Source organism: Rosa chinensis, chromosome 5 (genome assembly GCF_002994745.2).
Source record: "Rosa chinensis cultivar Old Blush chromosome 5, RchiOBHm-V2, whole genome shotgun sequence".
Lineage (NCBI taxonomy): Eukaryota > Viridiplantae > Streptophyta > Magnoliopsida > Rosales > Rosaceae > Rosa > Rosa chinensis.
In genome coordinates, this window is record NC_037092.1 from 8,778,561 (window position 1) to 8,803,671 (window position 25,111).

At 35.7% G+C, this 25,111-nt stretch overlaps 3 protein-coding genes across 9 annotated transcripts; 2 read left to right on the top strand and 1 right to left on the bottom strand.

The window, feature by feature from the left end:
- The first annotated feature begins 5,650 nt into the window (after nt 1–5,650).
- On the top strand, nt 5,651–11,698 carry LOC112203488. 7 transcript variants are annotated; one of them, XM_024344453.2, is made up of 9 exons: nt 5,651–5,721; nt 6,316–6,384; nt 6,673–6,818; nt 6,930–7,129; nt 7,455–7,573; nt 8,009–8,120; nt 8,353–8,868; nt 9,933–10,270; nt 10,959–11,698. In XM_024344453.2, exons 4-9 carry the CDS (start codon nt 6,967–6,969, stop codon nt 11,115–11,117), a joined length of 1,407 nt encoding a protein of 468 aa, XP_024200221.1. In that variant the 5' UTR covers nt 5,651–5,721; nt 6,316–6,384; nt 6,673–6,818; nt 6,930–6,966; the 3' UTR covers nt 11,118–11,698. The 7 variants fall into 7 exon arrangements, with proteins under 7 accessions (XP_024200221.1, XP_024200222.1, XP_040363278.1 ...); XM_024344454.2 differs by lacking the exon at nt 5,651–5,721 and adding an exon at nt 5,737–5,970; XM_040507344.1 differs by lacking the exon at nt 5,651–5,721 and adding an exon at nt 5,737–5,970 and having other exon boundaries at nt 6,767–6,818.
- A 1,854-nt stretch (nt 11,699–13,552) lies between these two features.
- LOC112203065 (proline--tRNA ligase, cytoplasmic) lies at nt 13,553–14,189 on the top strand. The gene is made up of 2 exons (XM_024344088.1): nt 13,553–13,819; nt 13,890–14,189. Exons 1-2 carry the CDS (start codon nt 13,553–13,555, stop codon nt 14,187–14,189), a joined length of 567 nt encoding a protein of 188 aa, XP_024199856.1.
- A 1,685-nt stretch (nt 14,190–15,874) lies between these two features.
- Nucleotides 15,875–23,851, bottom strand: LOC112166106. Its single transcript, XM_024302874.2, has 12 exons — nt 23,756–23,851; nt 23,597–23,670; nt 23,273–23,502; nt 22,858–23,025; nt 22,060–22,426; nt 21,817–21,960; nt 20,910–21,062; nt 20,690–20,806; nt 20,286–20,366; nt 19,958–20,107; nt 17,333–19,339; nt 15,875–16,864 (listed from the first exon to the last, which is right to left on the bottom strand). Exons 1-12 carry the CDS (start codon nt 23,811–23,813, stop codon nt 16,778–16,780), a joined length of 3,636 nt encoding a protein of 1,211 aa, XP_024158642.1. The 5' UTR covers nt 23,814–23,851; the 3' UTR covers nt 15,875–16,777.
- Between the last annotated feature and the right edge of the window lie 1,260 nt (nt 23,852–25,111).

Below are 25,111 nucleotides of genomic sequence, written 5' to 3' on the forward strand. Positions count from 1 at the left end.
GATTTTTCAGAGTTAAAAAAAAAAAAAAACACATAAAACGAAAAGGAAAACACAGGCCTTAAAGAGTTTTAATTTCTTCCATTATGTCATTAATTACAAGTTTGGCAACCTTCTTAATTTCTCTCAAACATTCACTAACAAACACAAAAAATGATATTTTTCTTCATTTTTTCACGTCGGCCTTCAATGATCTAAATATGCAAAACAAACAAGCCATTTAATCACATGACATGATCTAAAACGCAAAACCAGGATGCATGTTGCCAACCTAGAGTATCTTGTGTTCTTCCAAAATATCTTGTGATGGTGTTTGGTTGGATATGACTTTCTATGTAGGAATACTAAGAACAACTCTAACAGTTTCCCTATAATTTCTGGGAAATTGGGCAATGATATAGGGCCTCAATGAGGCCTAAGATTTGTGGCCTCAATCCTAGGTGTCAAGCCATGTCACCTATACACCTCACTAATTTGTCAAATCATGTCATGTCATTCTTGAATAAAAAGACTATTTTATCCTTGCACAATCTAATGACTCTAAATTATTTTAGTTTTCTTCTAGAAAATATATATTATTATTATTATTTTTATATATATATAATTCGTCTAAAAAAATTTATATTTATATATTTTTGTGAATACATATATATATTTATTTATCTGTAATTTGTCAAAAAAAAAAATATATATATATGTTGTTAAATATATAACGGCTCTAAATTATTTTGACTTTCTTCTAAAAAATATATTGTTTGGTTTTTTTTCCTTTCTTTCTTTTTCATTATTTTGGATTTTTTTTCATTATACATATTCAAAAAAAAGTATGGGTGTGTGTGTGTGTGTATATATATATATATAAAATTCGTTACAAACAAAGTTATATATATATATACATAATTCGTCCAAAAAATTTATATATTTTCGATGGAGAATTAATGTGGTGTATATATATATATTAATATCATAATTGTAATCCATGAAATCTGGTAAATTGAAGTAATATTTAAATCTTTTAATAAATAAATGTAATAAAATTAATGGAAGATTAGTTACCTTACATTAACAAGTTAATTTGAAAAGTCAAAAATTAAATTGGATTCACAAAAATAGAAAGAAAAAGTATTTAAATCGTAATTTTAACTCATAAAATCTGGTGACTGAAAACCTAGATATCTAAATTGATTGGGAAGTTGATATTTGAAAAGAAATTGCTTAATATGGAATACAATATATTGCACATGAGGAAATTAATTTTTGAAAGTATACTTATTTTGTTGATCCCAAATTTTTCAATAGACAATAATGAATTTTAAATGTGAATGATAGCTTCTATTTTAGTGTAAATATGTCATTAGAAAAAAGTTCCCAGTGAACTCTACTTGTTCATTATTAGCTACTTAGTACTTTTTTGTTCGTATAAAACATGTTAGTACTTAGCTGACTTTCAATTTCAATGTGAATGATATATGGCTTCAATTTTAGTGTGAATATGTTATTAGAGAAAAATTCCCCGTTGAACTTTACTACTGGCTACTTACTACTTACTTGTTCGTGCAAGACACACTACCTTATTTTAAGTTTCAATGGATGATGGCTTCTATTTTAGTGTGAATATGCCATTCGGAAAAGGTCTCCAGTAAACTTTACTGGCTCATTATTAGCTACTTAGTACTTATTGTTCGTGTAAGACATGCTAGCTAACTTTAAATTTCAGTGTGGATGATGACTTCTATTTTAGTGTAATTATGTCATTAGGAAAAAGTCCCCAATGAACTTTACTTGCTCATTATTGGCTACTTAGTACTTATTTGTCACTGTGAGGCAATGTGGATGATGACTTCTATTTTAGTGTAGTTATGCCATTAGGAAAAGATCCTCAGTAAACTTTACTAGCTCATCATTGGCTACTTCAATTTCAGTAGATGATGGCTTCTATTTAAGTGTGAATATGCCATTAGGTAAAGATCTCCAGTGAACTCTACTAACTCATCATTGGCTACTTAGTACTTATTTGTTATTGTAAGACATGTTAGCTGACTTTAAATTTCAGTGTGGATGATGATTCCTATTTCAGTGTAAATATGCCATTAGGGAAAAATCCCCAATAAACGTTACTGGCTCATTATTAGCTACTTATTACTTATTTGTTCGTATAAGACATGTTAGCTAACTTTAATGTTAATGTGGACGATGACTTCTATTTTACATCTTCCTTAATTGCACTTTTTCTTCGATTATTGCTGTGTTAGAGCAACTCCAACAGCTTCCCTATATCTTAATTTTTCTCCATTTTAGGGAAAAATTTGGCTGTTTTGCTCCAACAGATTCTCTATAATTATCCCTAAAATAGAGATAGTGATGAGAGAGAAAACAAAATTTCCTATATTTACAGCAATCTGTAAAATTTTAGGGAAGGATTTAGGGAATAATTATAGAATCTCTAAAATAGAGAATCTATTGGAGTTAAAGCAGAAATCTTTTTGAAGCTTTTAATTTTTGCTTCCCTATAATAGAGAAATTATAGGGAAGCTGTTGGAGATACTCTTATACACCTATTGTTCATTGAATTTCTACATAGTATTAATAACATTATGATTGTTTTTTCATGTAAAAATAAACGAACAGTTGTATTAATGAAGTCTCACTTGACCTTTAAGGAACATTTCCTAATGTTGTGTTTGGATAAGACAATATTATATTATCGAGAAATTTTGAAATGATGGAATCTAGAATTTTATCAATTCAATTTATTAATGATATTTTCTTACCTCGTCAATTACCAGATTTCATAGGTTTTAATTACGATTTCAATACATTTTCTTTCCATTTTTGTGGATCCAATTTAATTTTTGACTTTTCTAATTAACTTGTTAGTGTAAGGTAAACTAATCTTCCATTAATTATATTAAATTCATTTATTAAAAGAGTTGAATATTACTTCAATTTACCAAATTTGATGGGTTATAATTAAGATATTAATATATTTTCTTTCCATTTTTGTAGAATCAATTTTAAATTTGACTTTTTTTTTAATTTTGTGGGTTGGAATTATGACATTAATATATATATATATATATATAAATTTCTGTACGAATTATATATATACATATATAATTATATATATATATATGTTTGTGAATATATATATATATATATATATATTTATACACACAAACACATATTTGTATATAATTTTTTTTGACGAATTATATATATATATATAATTATATATAATGAAAAAAAGAAAAAGAAAAAAATCAAAATAATATATTTTATTTTTAGATGAAAACCAAAATAATTTAGAGCCATTAAATTTTAGAAGGATAAGATAGTCTTTTTACGCAAGAATTACATGGCATGATTTGACAAATATATGATGTATGTAGGTGACAAGGCATGACACCTAGAATTGAGGCCACAAATCTTAGGCCTCATTGAGGCTACAAATCATTTTCCTTTCTGTATAATAGGGAAGCAAAAGTAAAAGATTTAGCATCATTTTCTTCTCAAACTCTAACAGATTCCCTAATGGAACCCATTTGTACAATATCCGCTGCATTTATCAGTGTGGTTCCTTATCATGATGAAATTATGTCCGTTACATGAAGAACTGCTTTCATTTTCAAAGTTACACACTTACACCTCTATTTATCAGAAAATACATTTTATTTCATAAAACGAAAAAGAAAAAACAAATCTTGAAGAGTTTTAATTTCTTCCATTATGTCATTATTTATAAGTTTGGCCACCTTCATCATTTCTCTCAAACATACACTAATCAAACACAAAAATTGATTTTTTTTTTCTTTATTTTTTCATGTCGGCCTTCAATGATCTAAATATGTGTCGGCCTTCAATGATCTAAATATGCAAAACAAACAAGCCATTCAATCACATGACATGATCGGAAACCCAAAACCAGGAGGCATGTTGCCAACCTAGAGTTGATATATCTTGTGTTCTTCCTAAATTTCCATCTTGTGATGATGTTTGTTTAGATATGATCGTTGAACCTTTGATGTAGAAATATTAATGGAACCCATTTGTACAATATCAGCTGCATTTATGCTTTTTCCTGTGTTCTGTTTTGGTCCACATATAAAATAGCCACCATTCCCTTTTATTTTAATTTCTTTTGTTGTATGGTTTAGCCATGACCTAGGACCTAGGTGGATGGATTGAGCATCACATCTTGTGGTACCATGGCTACAATCATCATCACCGATCCAGTTGCTGCTGATGTGAGTCTTAATGGCTCTGCCCCCCTTTCTTTCTCTTCTTGTCTCTTTTTCATCATACTGCTAGGACAACTCTTAACTTTTGTCATGACTTTGCTCGTAAAGTGCTTATTATCAAAGCATCGAAGCCTGGACCATGTTTCTGGGTGGGTTTCAATCACCAAGATGATGATGATGATCAAGTTTTGATGAGTTTTCATACATATGAACTGTTTTGATTGTATTTGGTTAGCACACACATAGTCTAGCTAGCTTAAGTTCTACAAAAAACAGCTTTTTGAATAAGCAACTCCAAACCTTATACCCTAAACCCCAAAACCCTCAAGTTGCCACTCTGTGGGGTTTCTATCCCACATGCTTTCGGTCCATGAAATAAAGAGGGTTCTAGTGCATTTGGGGTTTGATGATCTAGACAACTCGATGAATCTGGTTAATTGGACGAACTTCTACTAGAGTTCTAGGGTTGTGCTTATATATATCTAGGAAAACGTACGATGCAATGAGGACTGTACAGCAGCTAGAAGGAGGCTGGGAGAAGAGTACATAACTTGTTATTCAGACCAAGTTAATTACCAACAATCACATTCTAACCAGGATAGAGATGAGAGCAATTCTAGATACTTTTTCTCTTGAAACATTTGCGGGTGTGACAAAGATTTTATTTCACCGGTTACTCTACAAGTAATATGTCTGAATGCATCAATTTTAATCAAGTTCTTAAGAAAGAACGCAAGAAGAGCAGCATAATAAATCAAAACAAGACCAAGTCGATAAGTACTATAATGTAGATATAGTTAGTGAAAACCTTTGTAAGACCATTACACCAATGCAAAAGAAGAAATTATCATTAGACTTTCCTACAAAAAAAAAAAAAACATTAACTTGTATTAAATTAGGATATTTTTTGCTTCAAAAATTACTAAATATTCTACCTATCACAACTTTACAGGAGTCAATTTATTCTACTATATTGGTTTGATTATATCAACTTATCATATGTAGTGAGACAACGAATCATTTGACTCGGACTATGCTTGATTGTCTTGAATTGAAGGGTGTATTCATAGAACCATAAAAGGTTTAACCTTTTCGTCTATCCAATGGACTACTCATATTCGATGTATCAACAAAATTCTATTTCACAAAAGTACCCAAAAAGAAAAAGAAAAAAAGTACCAAAAAAGAAAGAAAAAAAAGTCCCATCGTGGCGCCTACGCGCCCAAGAAAAGAAAGTGTTGGCGTGGGCTGGGGACTCTTTTGCCTACCACAACAGAGAGAGGGGTGCACGTGTCGACGCGTCATGGTGAGCTGGCTGTACGCCTTACGTGTCGAACCCATATTGGTCTAAATCACTTACCGAAGATCCTATCAGAGCCGTCCGTATGATCCAACAGAAGCCGACATAGTACTTGTGTCTCTGACCGTTAAGAGAGAGAAGAACAAGACTGCACAGAGAAAGAGAAAGAGTCAGCTGCTTATTCAGGTTCTTTTTTTCTTTTTTCTTTCTATTTTCCTCTCTAATTTTTCCTTCTTTTTATTTCTACCATTTTTTCATTTTTAGTTCCCAAAGCTAATTAATTACAGCTTAATGCTACTGTTGCTAGAAATTTAGATTTTTTTTCCCAATTGGGTTCGTTAAAGTTTGTAACTTTCTGCTGTAAAGGCTGTGAATTTGGGAGTTTTAACTGTGTTTACTGGAGTTGGAGCTTTCCGTAGGGTTTTTCAGTTCGAGGTTGGGTTTTGATTGAGAATTGCTTATGTGATCCGTGCAAAGTTTCCTTTTTTGTTAATGGGTTTTGTAGAACCTTGAGAATGTTTGGGTGTCTGACTCAGTTGGGTGGTTGACTTTGAATCTTTATCTTTTACTCGCAAATTTTGGTGCTTTAGGGATAGGGTTTTTGTTGAAGAATTGGGATAAAAGAAAATTGAATGTTGTTGTGAATAGTTGATGGTAAATCTTGAGGCCAAAGCCAATTTTTGGATTGAAGTTTCTGTTTTGATTCCAATATATGATGTTTAGATTAGACATATACATATGGAAACATAGTGTTTGACTTGGTAATGGTTTTTGGAACAGTGGGGTGCCAAAGGAGGCATCTGTGCTGAAGGAAGCAGTGGTCTTGAGCATGGCATGAAATTTTGTCAGGTTAGTAAACGGAATTTAGTCAGCCGTATTTTTGTCGATTTGTTTGTTTCAAGTAGCGTATTTTCTGACTTGGTTGGTAGACCTGAATTCAACCCTTTTTAGGCTTCGTTTTGTTAGATTGTAAGGGAAGTATCATCCTCATCGGTTCGTGTTCTCATTTTGGTTTATATATGGAAAGGAGGGGAGTTACTCCCTGTTCTGTGTTTCTACATAACGGTGCCAATATATATATACTGTCTATGGTATTTGCGAATCAGTTTGTAAATACTTTTTCTCTCCGTAAAACAGGTGAGTTAGCAACACTTCGATACTCTTTTGAGAAGCCCTTGAAAGACTTGGAGTTTAGATTGCCACATCATTATTATCTTTGATCTGATACCAGAAACAGACACAGACACAGACACAGACACATTGTGGCATCTCACTACCAAACAGTATGTGCTTATTTTTTGGGCTGCATTGTTCCTGTTGTTTCTAATAGGTTCTGTAAATTGGTGAACTTTTTTCTACTTATTATACTTATTATATGATTATTTCTCTTACAGAGTCAAGATTGTGGCGCTTATCACAAGTACTGATCAAATGCCATCTTTAAAAATGAAGGCTCAATCAAGCACAGGATGTTTAAAAGAGAAAAATGCTCTTCGTGTATGTCAAAAGTCATGTGTGATTTCCAAGCAAGCATGTTCTTATGTGAAGAGATCTGAACATACGGCAGATTTCAACTCTTGTAAATGTCAGGCGGGTAAGCAACTGAACATAAAAAATTGTTGTTTAATCTCTCAGATGGTATTATTGTAAAGACCCGGTATTTATGCTTTTAAAATGACTAAACTATATTGATTAAGATAGCAAATATGATAATAGATAGTATTAATCTCTCAGATTGTATTATCAAAATGACCCAGTTTTCTATTTTTATAGTTGGAGACATGCAAGTTTATGTAAAGTGCATTTATTCAATAGCTTCTTAGGATTCTAAGTGAGTGATGCAAGTTGAGCTAAGGACATTAATTGATGGACAATGAACTACATTTTGATTCTAAGAGTAAATCTGATTTTTCTCATAGTTTCTTCGAGCGCCCAAGTTTCTACGAAGGAAAATGGAAGTGGTGAAGCAATTGATGAGCTTGATGAAGAAGATTATAAAATTTTGATTCAGTCATGCGATTCTCCAACCAAAAGAGCGGTAAGTGTTTGATTGCCAAATGACTTCTTGTGGTATGATTGTAAAGCCTTTTTTTTTTTTTCTTGTCAGTTTGTCATTTTTAGAGTATGTTACAATTTATGCTTGATAGGAAAGTTTGCATTATTTGCTGAGCCTTGGAAATCAGTGACAAATAAATTATGCAAACCATCTAAAGTGCATATTCATTTAACTAAGGTGGTATCAAAGCAATCTAGTTCTTTATCGTTTAGTAGATTGCTTTCTGTTTTCTGTTATTGTCTTGCTGTAGGCTTGTGCACTTGTATTACATCCTTTCTTATAATCATCAAAAAAGTTGTTTCTGTAGGAAAAACTGGATGGCCGTACAACTATGATTCATACTAAATAATAGTTACGTATTTTTCTTGTTAAAATGTCTTCATATTAATACACTTGTATCACAATGCTCATTGGCAGGAATCCTTCCCCACCTGCCCGTCAAACTTGGAGACAATTTTCTCTCCTTCTTTTGACCCTATTGAAGTACGTAGCGAAGCAAATAGTGAACCAAATGCGGAGAATGATGCAGGTTAGCCTCAACTTCAGTTCATTAACTTCTCAGACATCAATAAATTATAACTTTTAACCTCCATTGGTGGGAAAGCTACCAAAAATTCGGTTTTTCCAGTGAAGCCACACTTGTGAAACAACAAGCCCTTCTAAGTTGGCGTTATTACTTTATTTGATAAAATAATAATGTCTATCTACTATAGTATTGTGTCATGTTCAATCTATCTGCTAATCTTATGTTACTTTTTCAGGGTTGGGAGCTGGTGACAGTGATGATAACAGAAGTTCATGTGACAATCAAAGTTGTGATGTTTCAGATTTCTACATATCTGATATGATCATTTCGAGCTTACCCTTCAGTGGGGATGCATTTACTGATGATATTTGTGAAACGAATTGCTTTCCGGACTACAAATGTGCTGAATCAAACATCTTGTTTGATGTTTCCGAGCAATACATGGTATTGCCTTTCCTAGAAGACACTGTCCGAAATAGTAATACTAATACTCTTGATGATAAATTATGTCAAGAAGCTGTTATGGATACAGATCGGGCTGGCTTGTATTTAGAAATGGGTCAAATGAGACCCTGCCACCAGGATACTGTTGTTAACTCTTCTGACTCAGATCAGGCAGAGTGCTTCGATCCACAGTTGTTTATAAAAAACTTACCAGAATTATCAGATGTGGTATCGAACTTTCAACCCAATATATTGCCTGAGGAAGCTTCAAAAAGCAAGTCTGTAACTCTTGTACTTGATTTGGATGGTAAGTGATGTTATAATTTTTACATGATTTGCATACGTTATAAGCAAGTCTGTAACCCAATATTTGCATATGTTCCCATATGATTTTGTTTTATCTTGCATCTCATATAATTTTTCACATGTTTTTTAGACCACTTTGCCCATTCCTTTACTAGTTATGGCACCTTGACTTGTTAATGTTATTTCCTATGTTCAAATATTTCTTAGATGCCTTTGGGATGAACTTATATTGGGATTGTTTAGTTAAGCTGAGCAAACCCTAGTGATCTATTCTATTGGTAGAGGTAGCTGTCATAACTCCACATCTTTTATGGTAAATTTTCAAAATACCCGAAGGTCAAGATTTGGGAGCCATTAATTTTGATAATTATGAAAGGCAAAAGTTGGTTGCAGTCTTACCCCCAACATTCTTTTAAAGTTGTTGGTATTGTTGAAACAACCAAGGATTGTATCCACCGCGTATTTCGAACTTCGACAGCACATTGGTGGACAAGAAAACCTAAAGCTCTTAGAATTATTTATAGTCCCTTGTATTATGCTCATAACAAAATAAAATGCGACCCAGTACCGCACAGATACAATCTGGCTTCTCTCCAGCCCACTAGTTGTGTATCTTTATGTTTATATTTGATTTTGACATTTTATATGTACATGTATGTGTGCGTGTACTGATACATTCATATGTTAATATACAATGCGTATATTTGGGTCATTCTGAGTAAATATAAGATGCACCAAGCCACTAAAGATAAATTGGTGTTTCCTTTTTCTTTCTCTGCTGGGTCAATTCTGTTTGAAACGAGATTGGCTCTTTTTGGACTAATTTAGGAAATCTTTAATGGTTCATAAATACTTTTTTCAAATGAGATATAATGAAATGTTTTAAATAGTGCCAGGCCAATTATTCCCTTGATGTGGTTGGATCAACTAAGAGTACACAAGTCCGATCTTTTATTTTGAAATTCTGCTCAAGTCTACTGTAATCTTTTTCCAGAATGTAATCTGAGAAATATCTGCTGAAGTTTATGTTACTGATATATGGTGATGCTGCCATTATATATGCAGAAACACTGGTTCATTCTACATTAGAACATTGCGATGACGCAGACTTCACATTTACTGTCTTTTTCAACATGAAAGAGCACATGGTATATGTGAAACAGAGGCCATACCTCCAAACATTCTTGGAGCGAGTTGCAGAAATGTTTGATGTTGTTATTTTCACTGCCAGCCAAAGCATATATGCCGAGCAACTTCTTGATATATTGGATCCATATCGAAAGTTCATATCTCGCCGAGTTTATCGTGAATCATGCATTTTCGCAGATGGCAGTTACACTAAAGATCTGACAGTCTTGGGGGTTGATCTTGCAAAAGTTGCCATTATTGATAATACTCCACAGGTAGATCCTCTGGCAAATTTGTTTAATGGCTTAGCCCTTGGCTAGCCGTTTCTTAGTTTTTTTTTGTTTTGTTTTTTGCCTTCTGCAATTGGTGTTGCTCGTCGTATTTCCACTTTATGGACTGTCCTATTTGCTCAAGAACTTGCCTGCACTAGCTCCCGCTTAAATCGGTACCATTTATGCGTTGGTAGACTTGAACTCACTGTATGTGTTAATAAAATATTGAAGTTTTTTCATGGGCTCATTATCTGATGTGGAGCTGATTTTGTAACCATTTTTCATCACCAGCTGTTTCCATGTCCCACTTTAAACTTTTACATTGCTTAGTTTTTTTTTTTCTGTCCCTTTCTTTCTTTCGTTCCCACTGCAAACTTTTATGATTGGACTGTATGTTTCTTACTATTAGAAAAAAAAAATACGCGCTCTTGTAAAAGTACATATCATAATCAGACTTTAGAAGAAAAGAAAAGGTACAAACATATTCTTGGTGGGCTTTAGGTTAAGGTTGTGTGTGCTCACCCTTGCCCTCCATGAGGAGAGTTAGAGAAAGAAAAAGAAGTGATAATTCAGCAAAAGGTTGAGAAATAAAGAATATCGAGTTAGCAAGTAAAAAAAATGAAAAGAAACGAACCTAGTTGTTACTGGATAAACTGACTGTTTCACTCTTATTTTCTTGTGATCATTTCAGGTTTTCCGCTTGCAAGTCAATAATGGAATTCCCATAAAGAGTTGGTTTGATGATCCATCCGACAGTGCATTGATTTCATTACTTCCTTTCTTAGAGACCCTGGTTAATGCTGATGATGTCCGCCCCATAATTGCCAAGAAATTCGGTAACAAGGAATAAGAGTCCCTTGTCTTTCTCATTTGCTTGAATATAGCAGCTCCTTGTCCCTCATATATCTTAGCACCTATTGGCCTCTAATCTAGATGCTCTCCTTCTCTTTTGAGCTCACAAGATAATTAGCTATACAATAAACTCTTTACTTACTTACCGTCAGTCAGCTTTTGGTTGTTGTTCCCTTATTCTTGTCCTTTCAGATGACAACACTGTGGAATGATTTGTCTAATTTTGTTCAAAGGTAATTATTGTTCAGTTTAAGTTGCTTTTATATCAGGGTGGATACATGAGATTAGGTAGATAATATTGGCCTCTAATCTAGTGCCATGCTCTTTTGTTTTAACCTCATAAGATGATTAGACAGACAATAAAATGGTATTTTCCCTTATTCAATCAGCTCTTGTTTCTTGTTACCTTATTTCTTCTTCATTTCAGCTGACAACACCATGGAAGGGTTTGTCTAATTTTTGTTCCAAGGTAATTGTAAAATACGTCTTTTATCCATGTACAGCTTTAGGCTTTCTATATCAGGCGTGTGTACATGAACAACTATTGAATACTGAAATCTACTCATTGCTTCCTTTGTAGTCTCTGATTGATAATTGAATGCTTATGCTACACTGGAAATTTAATTAATACCTTGTGTTAAAATTGGAACTGGAAGCATATGTAGTAAATGGCTTGCAGAAGAAAAATCTCTTTAAAGCTGAATGAAGTTGAAAGCAGAAATCCTCGTATCATTCTCTTGTCATATCATGTTGCTTAGATGCTTATTAGTAAGGAAATCTTGAAGTATGATGTTGAACAGCTTTACTTTGTTTTTTCTCCCCTGTGAGGGTGAAGTGAAAAATTCAAACATAGTCATGGAAGTAATAATGACCATAACTTGCAGTTTTATTCTATAGTAGTGTAGTACTATATATCGTACTAAATAAATGATTATCACAAACAAAAGAAGATTACTGAAGAAAAACAACTGGATATTCTATACTATTGAACAGCATTGATTACTTTGTGACTTGGGAACTAATCTTACTTTTACTTAATGATATCTCAAATTATGCTAACTAAAGTCCAGAACTTGTCTGTTGTTCTATGAAGAGTGCCTACTTCTGGCTAAGAACAAGAAACAGGAAGACCAGAAAGAGAAAGACAACTTTGCACAATGTCCACATGTCTGGGATCATACTTACAAAAGATTTCTCGCCCCTTGTTTCTGGCTAAATTATGTTGTAGAGATTAGTTCTAGTCTCATGTGTTCCTCGAGTGTATATAATTGACTCGTGTTTGTTTATAGGTCTGTGAACCTCTAGGCTTCCAATTTCTTGCATTAAGAATCGAAAGTCCTCTTCAATTGAGCTATTTCAGTAAATAAAACAAAGTAATGATGACATAGGATTTTAATAAGTCCAGGCAGGGAAAGTTATGTGATTTAGTTCTGGCTCTTCAATTATGTGCTTATCAGACTGATCTAACTTAGAAGTTAAAATATTCATGACGATGCTTGTGCCAGTTCATGATGACCTGGCATTGGATTAGCAGATGTATCCAAATACAATGCTGCATTAGAGTATGGAAAGTGATTATTGTGCATGCAGGATTATGAAATTACTGATGTATCAAGAGATGTCTGTGTCTAAGCTGCATCCTGATTAGGTTTTCCTGTTGATCTTATTTGACACGGTAGTACACATTGTACAGACAGAAGGGTTTAACTAACTGATATTGTTGGGAGAAAAGAAGGGTCGTTAAATCAACTGACCATGACTGCTGGACATGATCATCTAATTTAACTCGTCTTTTATACTTTTACAATTTTGCATGCCTTGTCTGCAGGTCATGCGGAGACCTCTTAACATTTTCTGCTAATGTAAAGATAGTGAGTATGTCGAGTTATATTCTTACTTTCTTTCTTGAAAAATCTGTAGAGATATGTATATATAATGAGCATAGGATTTTTTTTTCTTTTCTGACTGTATCCCCGGACTCTCTGGATTTATAGATTGACATTTGAATCAAGGTGGTTGTGTTACTTTAGAAATCTGTGTCCTTTACCGTAATTAGTTCTTTAACTTTCTTTCCTTTGATACCCTTGTCATTTGCTTCTTTCAGACTTGCCAATGGCTCTGATAATCTGAAATATGTAAATCCAGCTCTTAGTTATTTTCTTTTACCATTTAGTAGAGGTCCTGCAATGATTTGATAATCTTAAGCTACATGATTTCTGGGCTTGGATGTTGCCCTTATGTCTTACTTTAAGGTTTGAATACTGACTATAAATACTTATGCCATGTTCTTTCATGACTATCGAGACTGGCATTCTCCGAGCCATCAAATGGAAGTGGCATACGTATCTTTAAAAATTGGTGGGTAATGCTTCTAATCTAATGCTCCCGAAAGGGTTGAAAAAACTTGACGCGTTAGTTTGCTCGGTTGGAGTGATGGTGATGGTGCATGGAGATGACAGACGGTTGGTAATGCCACCTAAAGTGGCAACTCTGCAGGCTATTGTGATTCCAGTGATTTCTAGGAATGCTGATGCAGAAGCCATATTGGAGGCCTGCCGGAAAACTTTAGACACCTTGAAAAAAGCCGGTTTTCGTGTCAAGGCAGATTTGAGTAGAAACCCTACACCTGGTCAGAAGTATTGGCATTGGGAGATGAAGGGTGTTCCTCTGAGGATTGAAATAGGACAGAAATCAAGTGCGGTTTGTTCGTCGGGACAAGTCCGAAAAAGTGGACATTCCTCTGAACAATGATTTGGTTGAGCGAGTAAAGGAGACGTTGGATAGAATTCAGCAAAACATGTTTGATGTTGCAAGGGAAAAACGAGATGCTTGTATCCAAGTTGCAAGGACATGGGAGGAATTTACGGAAGCTCTAAAGCAAAAGAAAATGATCTTGGCTCCTTGGTGTGACGAAAAGGATGTGAAAAAACGAACCAAGGATGAAGGTGAAATGGGAGCAGCTAAGTCGCTCTGCACCCCATTTGGGCAGCCTGAACTTGCTGAAGGGACACTTTGCTTTGCCTCTGGAAAGCCAGCAAGGAAGTGGACCTATTGGGGAAGGACTTACTAGAAGATACGGAGGGTTGAAAAACCTAGCTAGATACTTATTTGTATTTTTTCCATGTAATTTCTATTATTTTCGCACATTGAAGGGTTGAAAAACTAAACACGGTTAGTTTGTTTCGTTTTTGGAATCTTGATGAATTCCGAAGTTCCTTTTGTTGATGAAAAATGTTTGCTATATATAACGAAACCGGTGACGGAATAGAAACTGAGATTCCCTTTTCGGAAAATATATACTGAGATTCATCTCTATAGGAGTTGGGAGAAACTGAGATCAAATAGGGGAAGAACCAAGCTGTATGATCATCGATCCGTGCATACAACCAAGCTGGTATGAAACTGAAAAGCTGGAATGAAGGGTTTGGTTGGAGTTTAGGGTTGAGATATGAAGATTTTTATAGACTAGATTGTCTCAGTTTTCTTGAGATAATTTATCGAACACTTTAATAAACTATTTTGATAATTTTATTTTCATTTGCTCGTATGTCTGTCTCTTCATAGGTATTGTAACAAACAATCGTTATTGTACCATTAGAGAAGAACAAAAATACATAGAGCTACTCAAGCGAGGGCGATAATGAGAGGCTTCAGCTAACAAACCATTCCCCTTGTTCCTTTTTTTTCAAAAATCTTCCATGAGAGACTTTTGCCTACAAATATATTTATTCCTTTCTATTTTAAAATTTCTATGAGAGGCTTTATTTCATTATTTGTAGGCAAACGTGTCCTTTTTTATTGTATAATTTCTATGAGCATTCACCTCCATATCATAAACAAACCTCAAATATAGTTTTCCGGAAGGAATGGCATTGACATAAAGATTGCAATTCAAATAAATCAGAAGGCAGGAATATATATTAACCCAGCATTGAAGATTAAATTTTGTACACTATGCTGGCAAAGGCAAGTTGGAGAGTGGCCCAGAATGATCAGGGTCTATGGAACAAGATTTACAAAGCTAAGTATTTGCACTCTGATTCTATTACTCATGAAAGTTTCAAAAAGTCTCTCAATTGTTCCAGTACTTGGTCTGGAGTTGTGTATGGTGCTAACCTTTTAAGCAAAGGGCTCATTTGGAGAATTGGAAATGGTGCTTCTATCAAATTTTGGTCTGATATGTGGTCTACCTGTGGTGTGCTCAGCAATTTTGCGTTAAACCGTTCTCATATTGATATGGCTGCTACTGTGCATGATATTTGGATAAATAATGAGTGGAATCTGCCTTTATTATATGCAAATCTTCCTGCTGAGATTGTTGATAGAATTATAGTCCTCCCCATTGCTAATAGTTTTAGGCCTGATCGTCTAATCTGGAGTGGCACTTCCTCGGGGATCTTTTCGGTGAAGTCGGCTTATAAGCTTCTTTGTGAGGATCAAGAGTGCCAAAGTAGTTTATGGAATATGATTTGGTCCCTGCCTATCCCTCCTAAGGAGGATTTTTCTTTGGTCCTTTGCCTCAAGCAAGCTGTTAACTAATGAGCAGCGCCTTAAGAGAAGGCTTACTAGTAGTTCATCCTGTCAGTGTTGTACCAATTCTGAGGAAACTATGCTGCACCTATTTCGGGATTGCCCTAAAGCTAAACAGGTACGGGATGCTACCTGTTTAGCTTTTGTTATACCTGCAAACATGTTAACCACCTTCACTTTAAATTGGAAGGATTGGATTTTGGCTAATCTGTTTCAGAAAGGTTATTACATGAGGAACTTGAGCTGGAACATATTCTTCATTTTTTGTTGTTGGTTCTTGTGGAAATGGAGATGTAAAGCCATTTTTGATCCTACTTTCCACTATCCTTACAATCCCTCTGAAGTTATTTTTAGCTATGCTGAGGATTGGACCAGGGCCACTGCTAAGGTCAACAAAGTGCAGAATAAGGTGACTGAATTGCTCGCTTAGACTAAACCTACCATTGGTTTCTATAAACTTAATGTTGATGGCTCAAGAACAAGTAATGGTGCTATTGGAGCTGGTGGCCTCATAAGGGATGATGCTGGCTGTTGGTGTGGTGGCTTCATGGTTAACGTTGGTTCTGGTAATGTACTCCAAGCTGAGGCTTGTGGTCTTTTTCATGGTCTTCAGTTTGCTTTGAGCCTTAACATCTTTAAATTGGAGGTTGAATCTGATTCCGCGGGGCTGGTAAGCCTTATGAATAGCGACGATATTGAATTGCATCCGCTGGGAACCTTGATTTTAAATTGCAGGAAGCTTTTGAATGAGTTTGAGTCAGTTCAGTTCATGCACATCCATCGTGAGCGTAACATGGTTGCTGACCTGCTGGCCAAGAATAGCACGCTTCATGCTAAAGGAATTTGCAACCTGCATGATCCCCCAGCTCTGATCACTGAAGCGATCTTAGATGACATTACTGGAGCTACTATTGCAAGGAGTTTCACTGCCAGCGATGCTGGCTAGTTTCTTTTTTGTTTTGTTTTTTCTGGGCTGATTGCCCCTTCTGGAACCAAAAAAAAAAAAAGATTTAATTTTGTACAAGAACGACATTCAAATAGAGATTGCAATTCTCCATATTCGAAGGCACCCACTGAGTTGCCTCATTTGCCTCATCAAGTAGATAAAAAAGCAAATGGCATCTGCCTTCACTTCTGGGGAGGTTCTACTGGGCTGTGAGGAGATAAGGAGGATATGACCGTCCCACCATGAATATCTGAATTTTGTGCTTGATCCTACAGAACCCACAAACATAGTAGTTATGATTATAATTACAACACGGATGATACCAGTCTGCTGATATTGTTTTTCTGACATTTAGCTGAGACATGGCCACTGTAAAGAGCTCCAGTAATATCAAGAAAAAAATGAAATTCTAACGCATTGGTTCACAGTTTTTCCTTTTACAACAGATCGAGCATAAACAGAACCTCAGTACGGAAGAGGGAATATATAACAAAGAAGCAGTAAACTATCTAGCTTTGTGACGGTTTCAAAACGTCATACTGCTAACAAAGACCTTTTTTTAATATAATCTTTTCCTGGTTAGATTATATGATGGTACATTCTGAATTATGTACCAACATATGCCAAGTGGTTGAATACTTCAATTCAAAGTTAAAGACTTAAAGTACGAATAAAAGCATGCATTTCCTAATTTCCTTGACAATGCAGTAACGTAATTTCTAATTAAAGGTTTTTACCTGATGGTGTGAGTAGTTCTGCTGAATTGATGACTGATTGATTTGATGTTGTTCCTGTAGATGTGATTGTTGTTGGAGTGGCAGTTGATGCTTATGCACATAGAATGGATGCTGTTGTTGTAATTGCAATTGCGGATTGTATTGTTGTTGCGACGGAAATTGTTGTTGTTGTTGCACAGGAAGTTGTTGCTGCAGTTGTTGAAATTGCTGAAGTTGTTGCTGTAGTTGCTGAAATTGCTGCTGCTCTTGCAAAGGAAGCTGCTTTAGTACTTGAGATTGCTGTTGTTGTTGCAAAGGAAGTTGTTGCTGTTGTTGCAAAGGAAGTTGTTGCTGTGTTGGTTGAAATTGCTGCTGTTGTTGGAAAAGAAGTTGTTGCTGTTGCATCTGAACATAATATTGTTGAAGTTGCTGCTGCTGCTGATACTGTTGCAATAACAACTGCTGCTGCTGCTGGGGATGATGCTGCTGTGGCTGCAGAAGGGATTGCTGCTGCTGGTAGTAATAATATTGCCACATCTGATTATATGCTTGAGGATTCTGCATCGCATACTGCCCATTGCCTGATACTGATGACTGAGGCATCTGTGGAGCAACAGGTTGGACAGGCAATAGAGACTGAGATGAAGAGGCATCATTGGCGGCTTGTACATTTGGTATAGGCCCGGAATTAGGTGCTGCTATATTAGCATGACCACTTGCTACCTGATACTGATTGTGATGCTGGGCCTGCTGGCTGCCTTGCTGAATTTGTTGGTTTTGTGAAGGTGTTAATATAGAGGGGTGACCTTGACTTGCAGGCATTGGATGACCTGCTTCAGTTCGCGGGTATTTCTTTGGAGGAACATGCTGCTGTGGATGTGATTTTTGTAACTGCATCCGAAAGCCCAATTTGGAATCTTTACCAACTTTATCAGAACGATTAATTTGACTCCAGTCTCCATAACTATTTGCAGGTGGCTGAGAAAACACCGGGATAGGCATAGCATTGACTAATTCATTTCCAGCTGATTCTAACGATCTATCATTTCGTGGGCTGTGCATATAAGAGCCTTGATCAGAGTTGCAATCACTCTCTAGCTTCTTTCCATTTGAAGTACAGGTTTCTGGAGAAGCTTCAGACTTGGGAGAAGTGGAGGATACTAAATCCAAATTTGTATTTTCCTCGGAATTCAAAGAAAGACTCTCCAAGGACAGTGGCTTTGGGTCTTGTTCACTCTTATAGTCACACTCTCGATCAACATTGCTTCCCATGGTGTTTTCTTGTGAAGATTCTATAGAATCATTTCCTTCAGCAACTTGAAATCCTAATTCTACAGACGACATCTTTGGTTTAGGAATGTTTTCTCTGGGCTCCTCAGAAACTTCCTGAGACACTTTTTTCTCTTCTACTACAAGGATATTTTCTGTGGGCTCCTCAGAAACTTCCCAAGATACCTTTTTCACTTCTGCTACATGGGTATTTTCTGTGGCCTCTTCAGAAACTTCCCGGGATACCTGTTTCACTTCTGCTACAGGGGCATTTTCTGGGGCCTTGTCAGATACTTCCTGAGATACCAGATTCACTTCTACCACGGTGGAGGATATATTTGCTTCTGGTGCATTAGCTGGGGACTGCTCTTTTGAAACTTCCGGAGATGTCAGCTGCAATCTTTCCTGTAGATTTTCAAATTGTTTTGATGGCAATGTCTGGTCTGATAGCTGGTATGCGGGATCCTGGCCACACTCTTTAGTATGATTTTCTGGCAATAACATTTCTTCATCATGCAACGGGAGCTCAATCATGGAGTCAGAAGTACAATCTCTAGATGGCTGCTGAGTCATAGCAGCAGAAGTTTCCTCTTTTTCTCTAGGCAATTTCAAAGACTTTGTGAATGTAGCTTGCTGATCATAAACATTAAAGGCAGACTGCTGACCCAAGGAAGATGGCCTAATGGAAGAAGGGAACAATCGTACATGCTGAGTCCACACCTTTCTTACTTCATGGATGGTTCCACAGAGGTCAACAAACTGTGTTCACCATATATAAGTTAAAACCAGAGGAATTAGATGGAATACAATAACTAATTCTTTGTAGTTATTATGGAGACTGCCCTGAGATTTGACAAAATTACAAAATCATCCCATATTAGAAAAAACAACTTCTTTCTCCCTTTTCAGTTATCACAGTATCCAGAAAAACAACTTCTTTCTCCCTTCTCGGTTATCACAGTATCCAGAAAAATTGTTTCAGTTTCACCACTTCCATCCTTTTCATGGTTTTCATATCGCTTGGATATAAGAACTTCTAAAATTTAGAAAATAATTAAAAACAAAATTTCAACCTTTTGTACAAAATTAGTTGTAATATTTATCTCTGAATCTTTTCAGTCCAGGAATAAAAGTTGTTTTAAAATTTATCAGGAGTAGGGAAGTTTGGTTAAGTTTTGAAATTAGAAAGGAAGATTTTGTAAGTTAAGTACACCTCAAGGCACGTTAATGCAATTTTGCTTGATTAATTAGTATATGGAGCATGTTGTTTGGAAATGTGGAGAGACATAAACCAATACCTTTTCATCTAATTTTACTACTTCCCTAGGACTAGAAATGACAGCATCTGCCAAATAAATAAGTTCAAAGAAATTTGACCTCTAAAAATAAGCTTGAAATATCCTCAGCATCTTTTGCATTCAGACCATTGCATACTCCTGATTCCTGAGATATAGCACGGGTTACAACAGAGTCTATCACATTTATGTGCTGCTTCCCTCCATTCATCATTGCAAACTTTATCAACTCCTGCAGACATTAATTTTTCAATAATGGTTAGAGGTCTATCATGGTATGGCAAAGGTTGACCACATTGGGGTATAGATTGAAGTTCAGGTGCAGACTCTTTGAATATATTAACAATAGGTGTGTTCATGATCTAAAAAATGTTAATATTCATGAGTAAATGCTAAAAGAAGAGAGGTACCTCTAGAAGTACTTTGCAGTGAGGCAATTGTTTGATGCCATCTATCAAGACATCTCGTGCAGCATTTGCACTATCAGTCATCTTTAAACAGGAAGGCAAGAAGTCAATAACCTCATGTACAATGAAATATAATGATAACTTCAAAAGTCAAATGCTAACAGAACAATGCAAACACAACAAGAATGTCAATCTAAATTAAGATATGCACTTCCTAAAAGATTGCAGGTTATACAATTGTTGTTCCAAGGTTCGGCACATGAGCTCTCAAATTAAACAAGCATACTCAAAATAAAAAACCAAATAACTTATTTCTTTCAAACAGAGGCGTATTTTGTAAAAACATAGTGCCACACACACAAAAGTAGAATAGGAAAACAGCATTTCCTTGTTCATTAATTACCTACCATGAATGTAAGGCGAGAGAAATGAACATATAGAATAGGAAGAGTATGCGACTGTTTCTTCTCTGCAGCCATTGCTAGAGCTTCTCTGAATATAGTGGAAGCTGCTGTGAAATTTCCCTAATAATGTAGGAAAGGCAATAGCATGTGTTAGCCCTGATTCTTAATCTAACAACATATACAGCTAATATTTGTTTGAGTGATGAAAGATCTTATTGCATACCAAACGTTTTTCCATATTAGCCTTTAAGATAACATTCTTAACGAAGTGTGTATCTGACTCTGCATTAAATTGAAGAAGAGCCGCACGGGCACCAAGTACATCTCCTATTTGCTCCTTAAACTTGGCATTCAAAAGATGAATCACCGACACTCTCTGCACGAACATAAGAGGATGGCCATAAACATCCCCGGTCATGTACAAAGCAATTCAGTCAAGGCATCCTATAGAAAGCAGCAATAGAGCAAGTTTCAGCATGCAATAAACTTGTCAAACAGGTGCTAATACTAAGGAGAATTCTGATAAAGCCAATTTATTGGTACTACTGTAAGTTGTCCTCAGCAGCCTTCAGAACAATAAAAGATGGAAATACTAGAAAAACAAAAAGTTTAGGCAACAAAATTTGGAATTTATTTTTGGGAAGCCCTTTCTAAGCCCAACCTTCATATCTTCTTAAGATAGGCTATCTCATCTGATCGCCCATTTCACAATGTGAAGGTTTCAATTTTGATCACTAAACAGAGATGCACCATAAAGTATGCTCATTATGATTGCCGCAAAAACTGTCAACAATTCAAGACTGTCCTGTAACTTATCAAGGGATCAGGCAGACTATAGTATGTATTTCTCAGGAAGTCGTACCAACTTTTGAAGTAAAATGGTAACTAAATTAAGTTGCTTCAGCTATCTTACGTCCATATATGTTGTATAACAATAAAAGAAGAGTATGAAAAGATCAAATGTACTAGTCATCAATCTACTTATTCCAAACAGTTGAAATATTGAAGCGAAATATTGGTGCAATTTATCTTGAATTACAATGAGATACTGTTGAAAGAATTTGTAATGAAACATAGAACTAAGCACCTTTAAATTATAAGCATGACATCCATGGTTTCAAGAAAAATACCTTCACAAATATTTGGGTTGCTCGGTCAAGAGAATAGTTTGCAATTTCTCTTCCTCCATTGATTTCCACGAAATCCACATAACGCATCCAAAACTCGGGGTAATTAGCACAGGGAATCAAGCACCTTTCGTAAAGCTTCACTGCCTGCACTCAATGAAGGAAAGGGTTCAGACTTCAGACATTGATAGAAGAAAGGCATCTGGCCAAGGCTGCATATGCAGAAGAACACCATCAAGACCATACCCAATCAAAATCCCCTTGCATCTCAACATAGTCCAGATAGCGATGCCAATTCTCCAACTGACCCGCATCAAGCTCCTTTACATGGAAGTAAGACCTCCTTATATTAATCTCAAAAGTACCAATCTTTTCATCAAGCTGGCATGCTTCGTGATACAACTGTTTCCCAATACATATGTATCTTTGCAGTGCTTTAGACCTTCCTGAGCCAATTGCTGGATCCAGAAGGTCTTTGACTACAAGAGAAATTTCATCATCTCCAAAAAACCTAGGTACTTCACCATCAAATAAAGCTTCTGACTGCAAATCCACAGTAGAATTACTCTGGCTTTTCATCTCCTCTTCAAACAAGGTAGCCAACTTCTTCAAACTGAAGAAAACATGGAACTCATGCCTTGTAAGAATAATATCTATGCGGTTCAAATAGAATACGCAAAACAACAATACACTAAACATACTATTCCAAAAGCAAAACAGAAATATTTGTCATAGAAATCAATTATGACAGCAATACGCATTTTGTCAAAAGCCATGCAAATCGAGGTATTCTGAAATCCCTAGTATTCCAAATGACTGGCCATTCAAAGAATGGAGTTACTAATTTAACTTCTTCACCCTACCATACTATTGCTATGTTAATATGCAGTAACTCCCATTAAAAATAAGAACTTCTTGAGAGCAAATAAGAGTTTATGAAGTTCTATTTCAGATGTAACATAGTGTGCACACACTTCATTGAACATGATGATTTCTAGCTTTTAAAAACCTGAAAACCAAGGAATCAATAAATGCAACATATACCTCGCATAATAAATATGCAACTTCTTGGTAGGGAATCTAAGAGCTTGGATGTAAATCAGGGCCAGTGAACTCCATTCCTGCTGAGAGTACTCAAATTCAATGTATTTGTCCCACAAAGTATAGCACCCATAGTCCTTTCGAACAAAGGACATCCCTCTTTTAAATAGTCTGCAGGAAGAATTTCACATAGGCAAATAAATTTCACTCAGACCAGAGATACTAAACACACAGAGCAAGAAAGCCAACTAATTCGACGCAGCATGCAAAGCTCGAAACTGCTTGTTGAAACAACACACTTAGGAATAGTGCAGTAACACTAACTACTGTTTCACCGATTGTAAATTAAATTAAACAGGTAACTGACCTAAACCCTAAACTACATTGCAACAATGTGGGAGCCTATCAACATCATTACCTGCGAATATCGGAAGGATCTTCGAAAAAGGACATACTGAAAACACAGTAGTCCACCCACAGCGGAACACAGTAGGTTGCAGCTTGCAGAGCTCGTTCAAAGACCTCAACAACCTTGTCAATGGAGCACAAACGCATCTTATGCTCAGCATACCTCCTCCAATATCCATGGCACAACGGAAACTCGGCCAAGAAAGAATCATACACTGAACATATTTTCTCTACATCATCCTACACAAAATTTCGCAAAGCCGAAATTACTATGACAAATAGAACAGGGTAAAGGAAAAGAAGAAGAAGAAGAAGAAGAAAGTGATTTTCTTACAGGATGGGAATTCTCTATCTGCGAAATGAGTGAGGTCCAGTGATCGAAGTCCAGCGAAGCTCGGCGAATTTCATCTGAGCAGAAAGGAAAAAAGTATTTGAGCGTTGGATTGCTTCAGCATTCAGAGAATATAGTAAGTAGTGTAGGCATTGGTTTTACCTGGAGTCTCTGGTTCCATGGGCTCAGCCTCTGGTACAGAATTGCAGCTCAAACTCATAAACAGAAGAAGAAGAAGAAGAAGAAGAAGAAGAAGAAACAAGAAAGAGGTGGATGGGTCAGGGCTGACCTTATGGGTAGGCCTAGTTCATATCGGCCAAGCCCAAGTCATGGTTAGTGATAATTTTGTTTGTGTTCGATAAAAGAAGAAAGGCCCACTATCGGGGAGAAATCGAGCCATCGTTTGGTTAGACTTGGGTCCGGTTTGACATTGTTTATGTTGTGCAAAAAGTTGTTCAACTTATAAATTAAGTAGCAAAATGTGTTTATGAAGTAGCTTATTTCAAATGTCACATTATTAAACTGCTGCTTATAAAAGTTTGTAAAAAAACAACTTTCATAAGCTGAAAGCTATAACTAGTACTATCCTAAACCAAGTCCTAATCAAGCTTACTTTACATATCTACGATTGTAATTACTTTATCATAAGAGACAATCATGAATCATCTTCACCTGACTAAGTTGTTTTTGCCTATTATTACACTCAAATTACATTGTGGATAATAATATGGTAGTTGGGATTTTTTTTTCCTCATTATTCCTATCATTGGATTTTGATCAAATGAAAGTTTAGCAGTTGTAAGAAATTCATTGAGTAGGCGAATATGACTTAGAAGATGGGCAATCCCCATCATAGAAATTAGATCTCGAAATTCAACCAAAAAAAAAAAATGTGTCGGATCTCTTAAAGTTAACAAATCTATCAATTTAAATTGAGGAAAGAAAATTCACAAAAAAAAACACATAATAGTGGCTACATTTGACGGCTTCTTGATCACTAAGCAACCGTGAGAACATTTCTGCAAATAACTATTGGTTTTCCTCTAACTATCTAAGTTGAACAAGTACTGCTCATTCCGGCATTGCATTGCAATCTACACAATTAACCTAGAAAACAAAAAGGAAATAAAATTAGCTAGCTAAGCTAGTCGATGAGCAACTGCTCATTTTTGTTGTTGCTGCTGAATCACCAAGACACTAGATTTGCAACCCGAGTCGGTGGATGAAAGCATGTCTCCGATGACCCCAAGCTCCGGGTATTCACTCCAGTCGTCAAGACCTATTGTCTGAGCACTCCTCACGTTGTGTCGTCTCCCAACTATGAACAAGTCATATTCATCTTCATCCAACAATGACTGTAATCAACCCGAAGAACAAAAACGTCATCATGATGTACAATGGGCATATATGTGTGTTCTTCACCAGTCTTCCTTTAGGGGTTTGTTTTATCATCCAATGCATAATTCGGCGACCAAAGTAGAAAACAAACAGAGTAAATGCCACTAATATATACGGCCG

Bases quoted from the DNA above. Each gene is read 5' to 3' on its own strand.
- LOC112203488 (XM_024344453.2), top strand. From the start codon at position 6,967: ATGCCATCTTTAAAAATGAAGGCTCAATCAAGCACAGGATGTTTAAAA. The intron at 8,121-8,352 runs GTTAGCCTCAAC...TTACTTTTTCAG, and splicing joins AAATGCGGAGAATGATGCAG to GGTTGGGAGCTGGTGACAGT. The intron at 10,271-10,958 runs GTAGATCCTCTG...TGATCATTTCAG, and splicing joins TTATTGATAATACTCCACAG to GTTTTCCGCTTGCAAGTCAA.
- LOC112203065 (XM_024344088.1), top strand. From the start codon at position 13,553: ATGGTGATGGTGCATGGAGATGACAGACGGTTGGTAATGCCACCTAAA. The intron at 13,820-13,889 runs GTTTGTTCGTCG...GAGCGAGTAAAG, and splicing joins TAGGACAGAAATCAAGTGCG to GAGACGTTGGATAGAATTCA.
- LOC112166106 (XM_024302874.2), bottom strand. From the start codon at position 23,813: ATGAGTTTGAGCTGCAATTCTGTACCAGAGGCTGAGCCCATGGAACCA. The intron at 22,427-22,857 runs GTATATGTTGCA...TGTTTTCTTCAG, and splicing joins TTGCATATTTATTATGCGAG to TTTGAAGAAGTTGGCTACCT. The intron at 20,367-20,689 runs GTAGGTAATTAA...TCCTGTTTAAAG, and splicing joins TCTCTCGCCTTACATTCATG to ATGACTGATAGTGCAAATGC.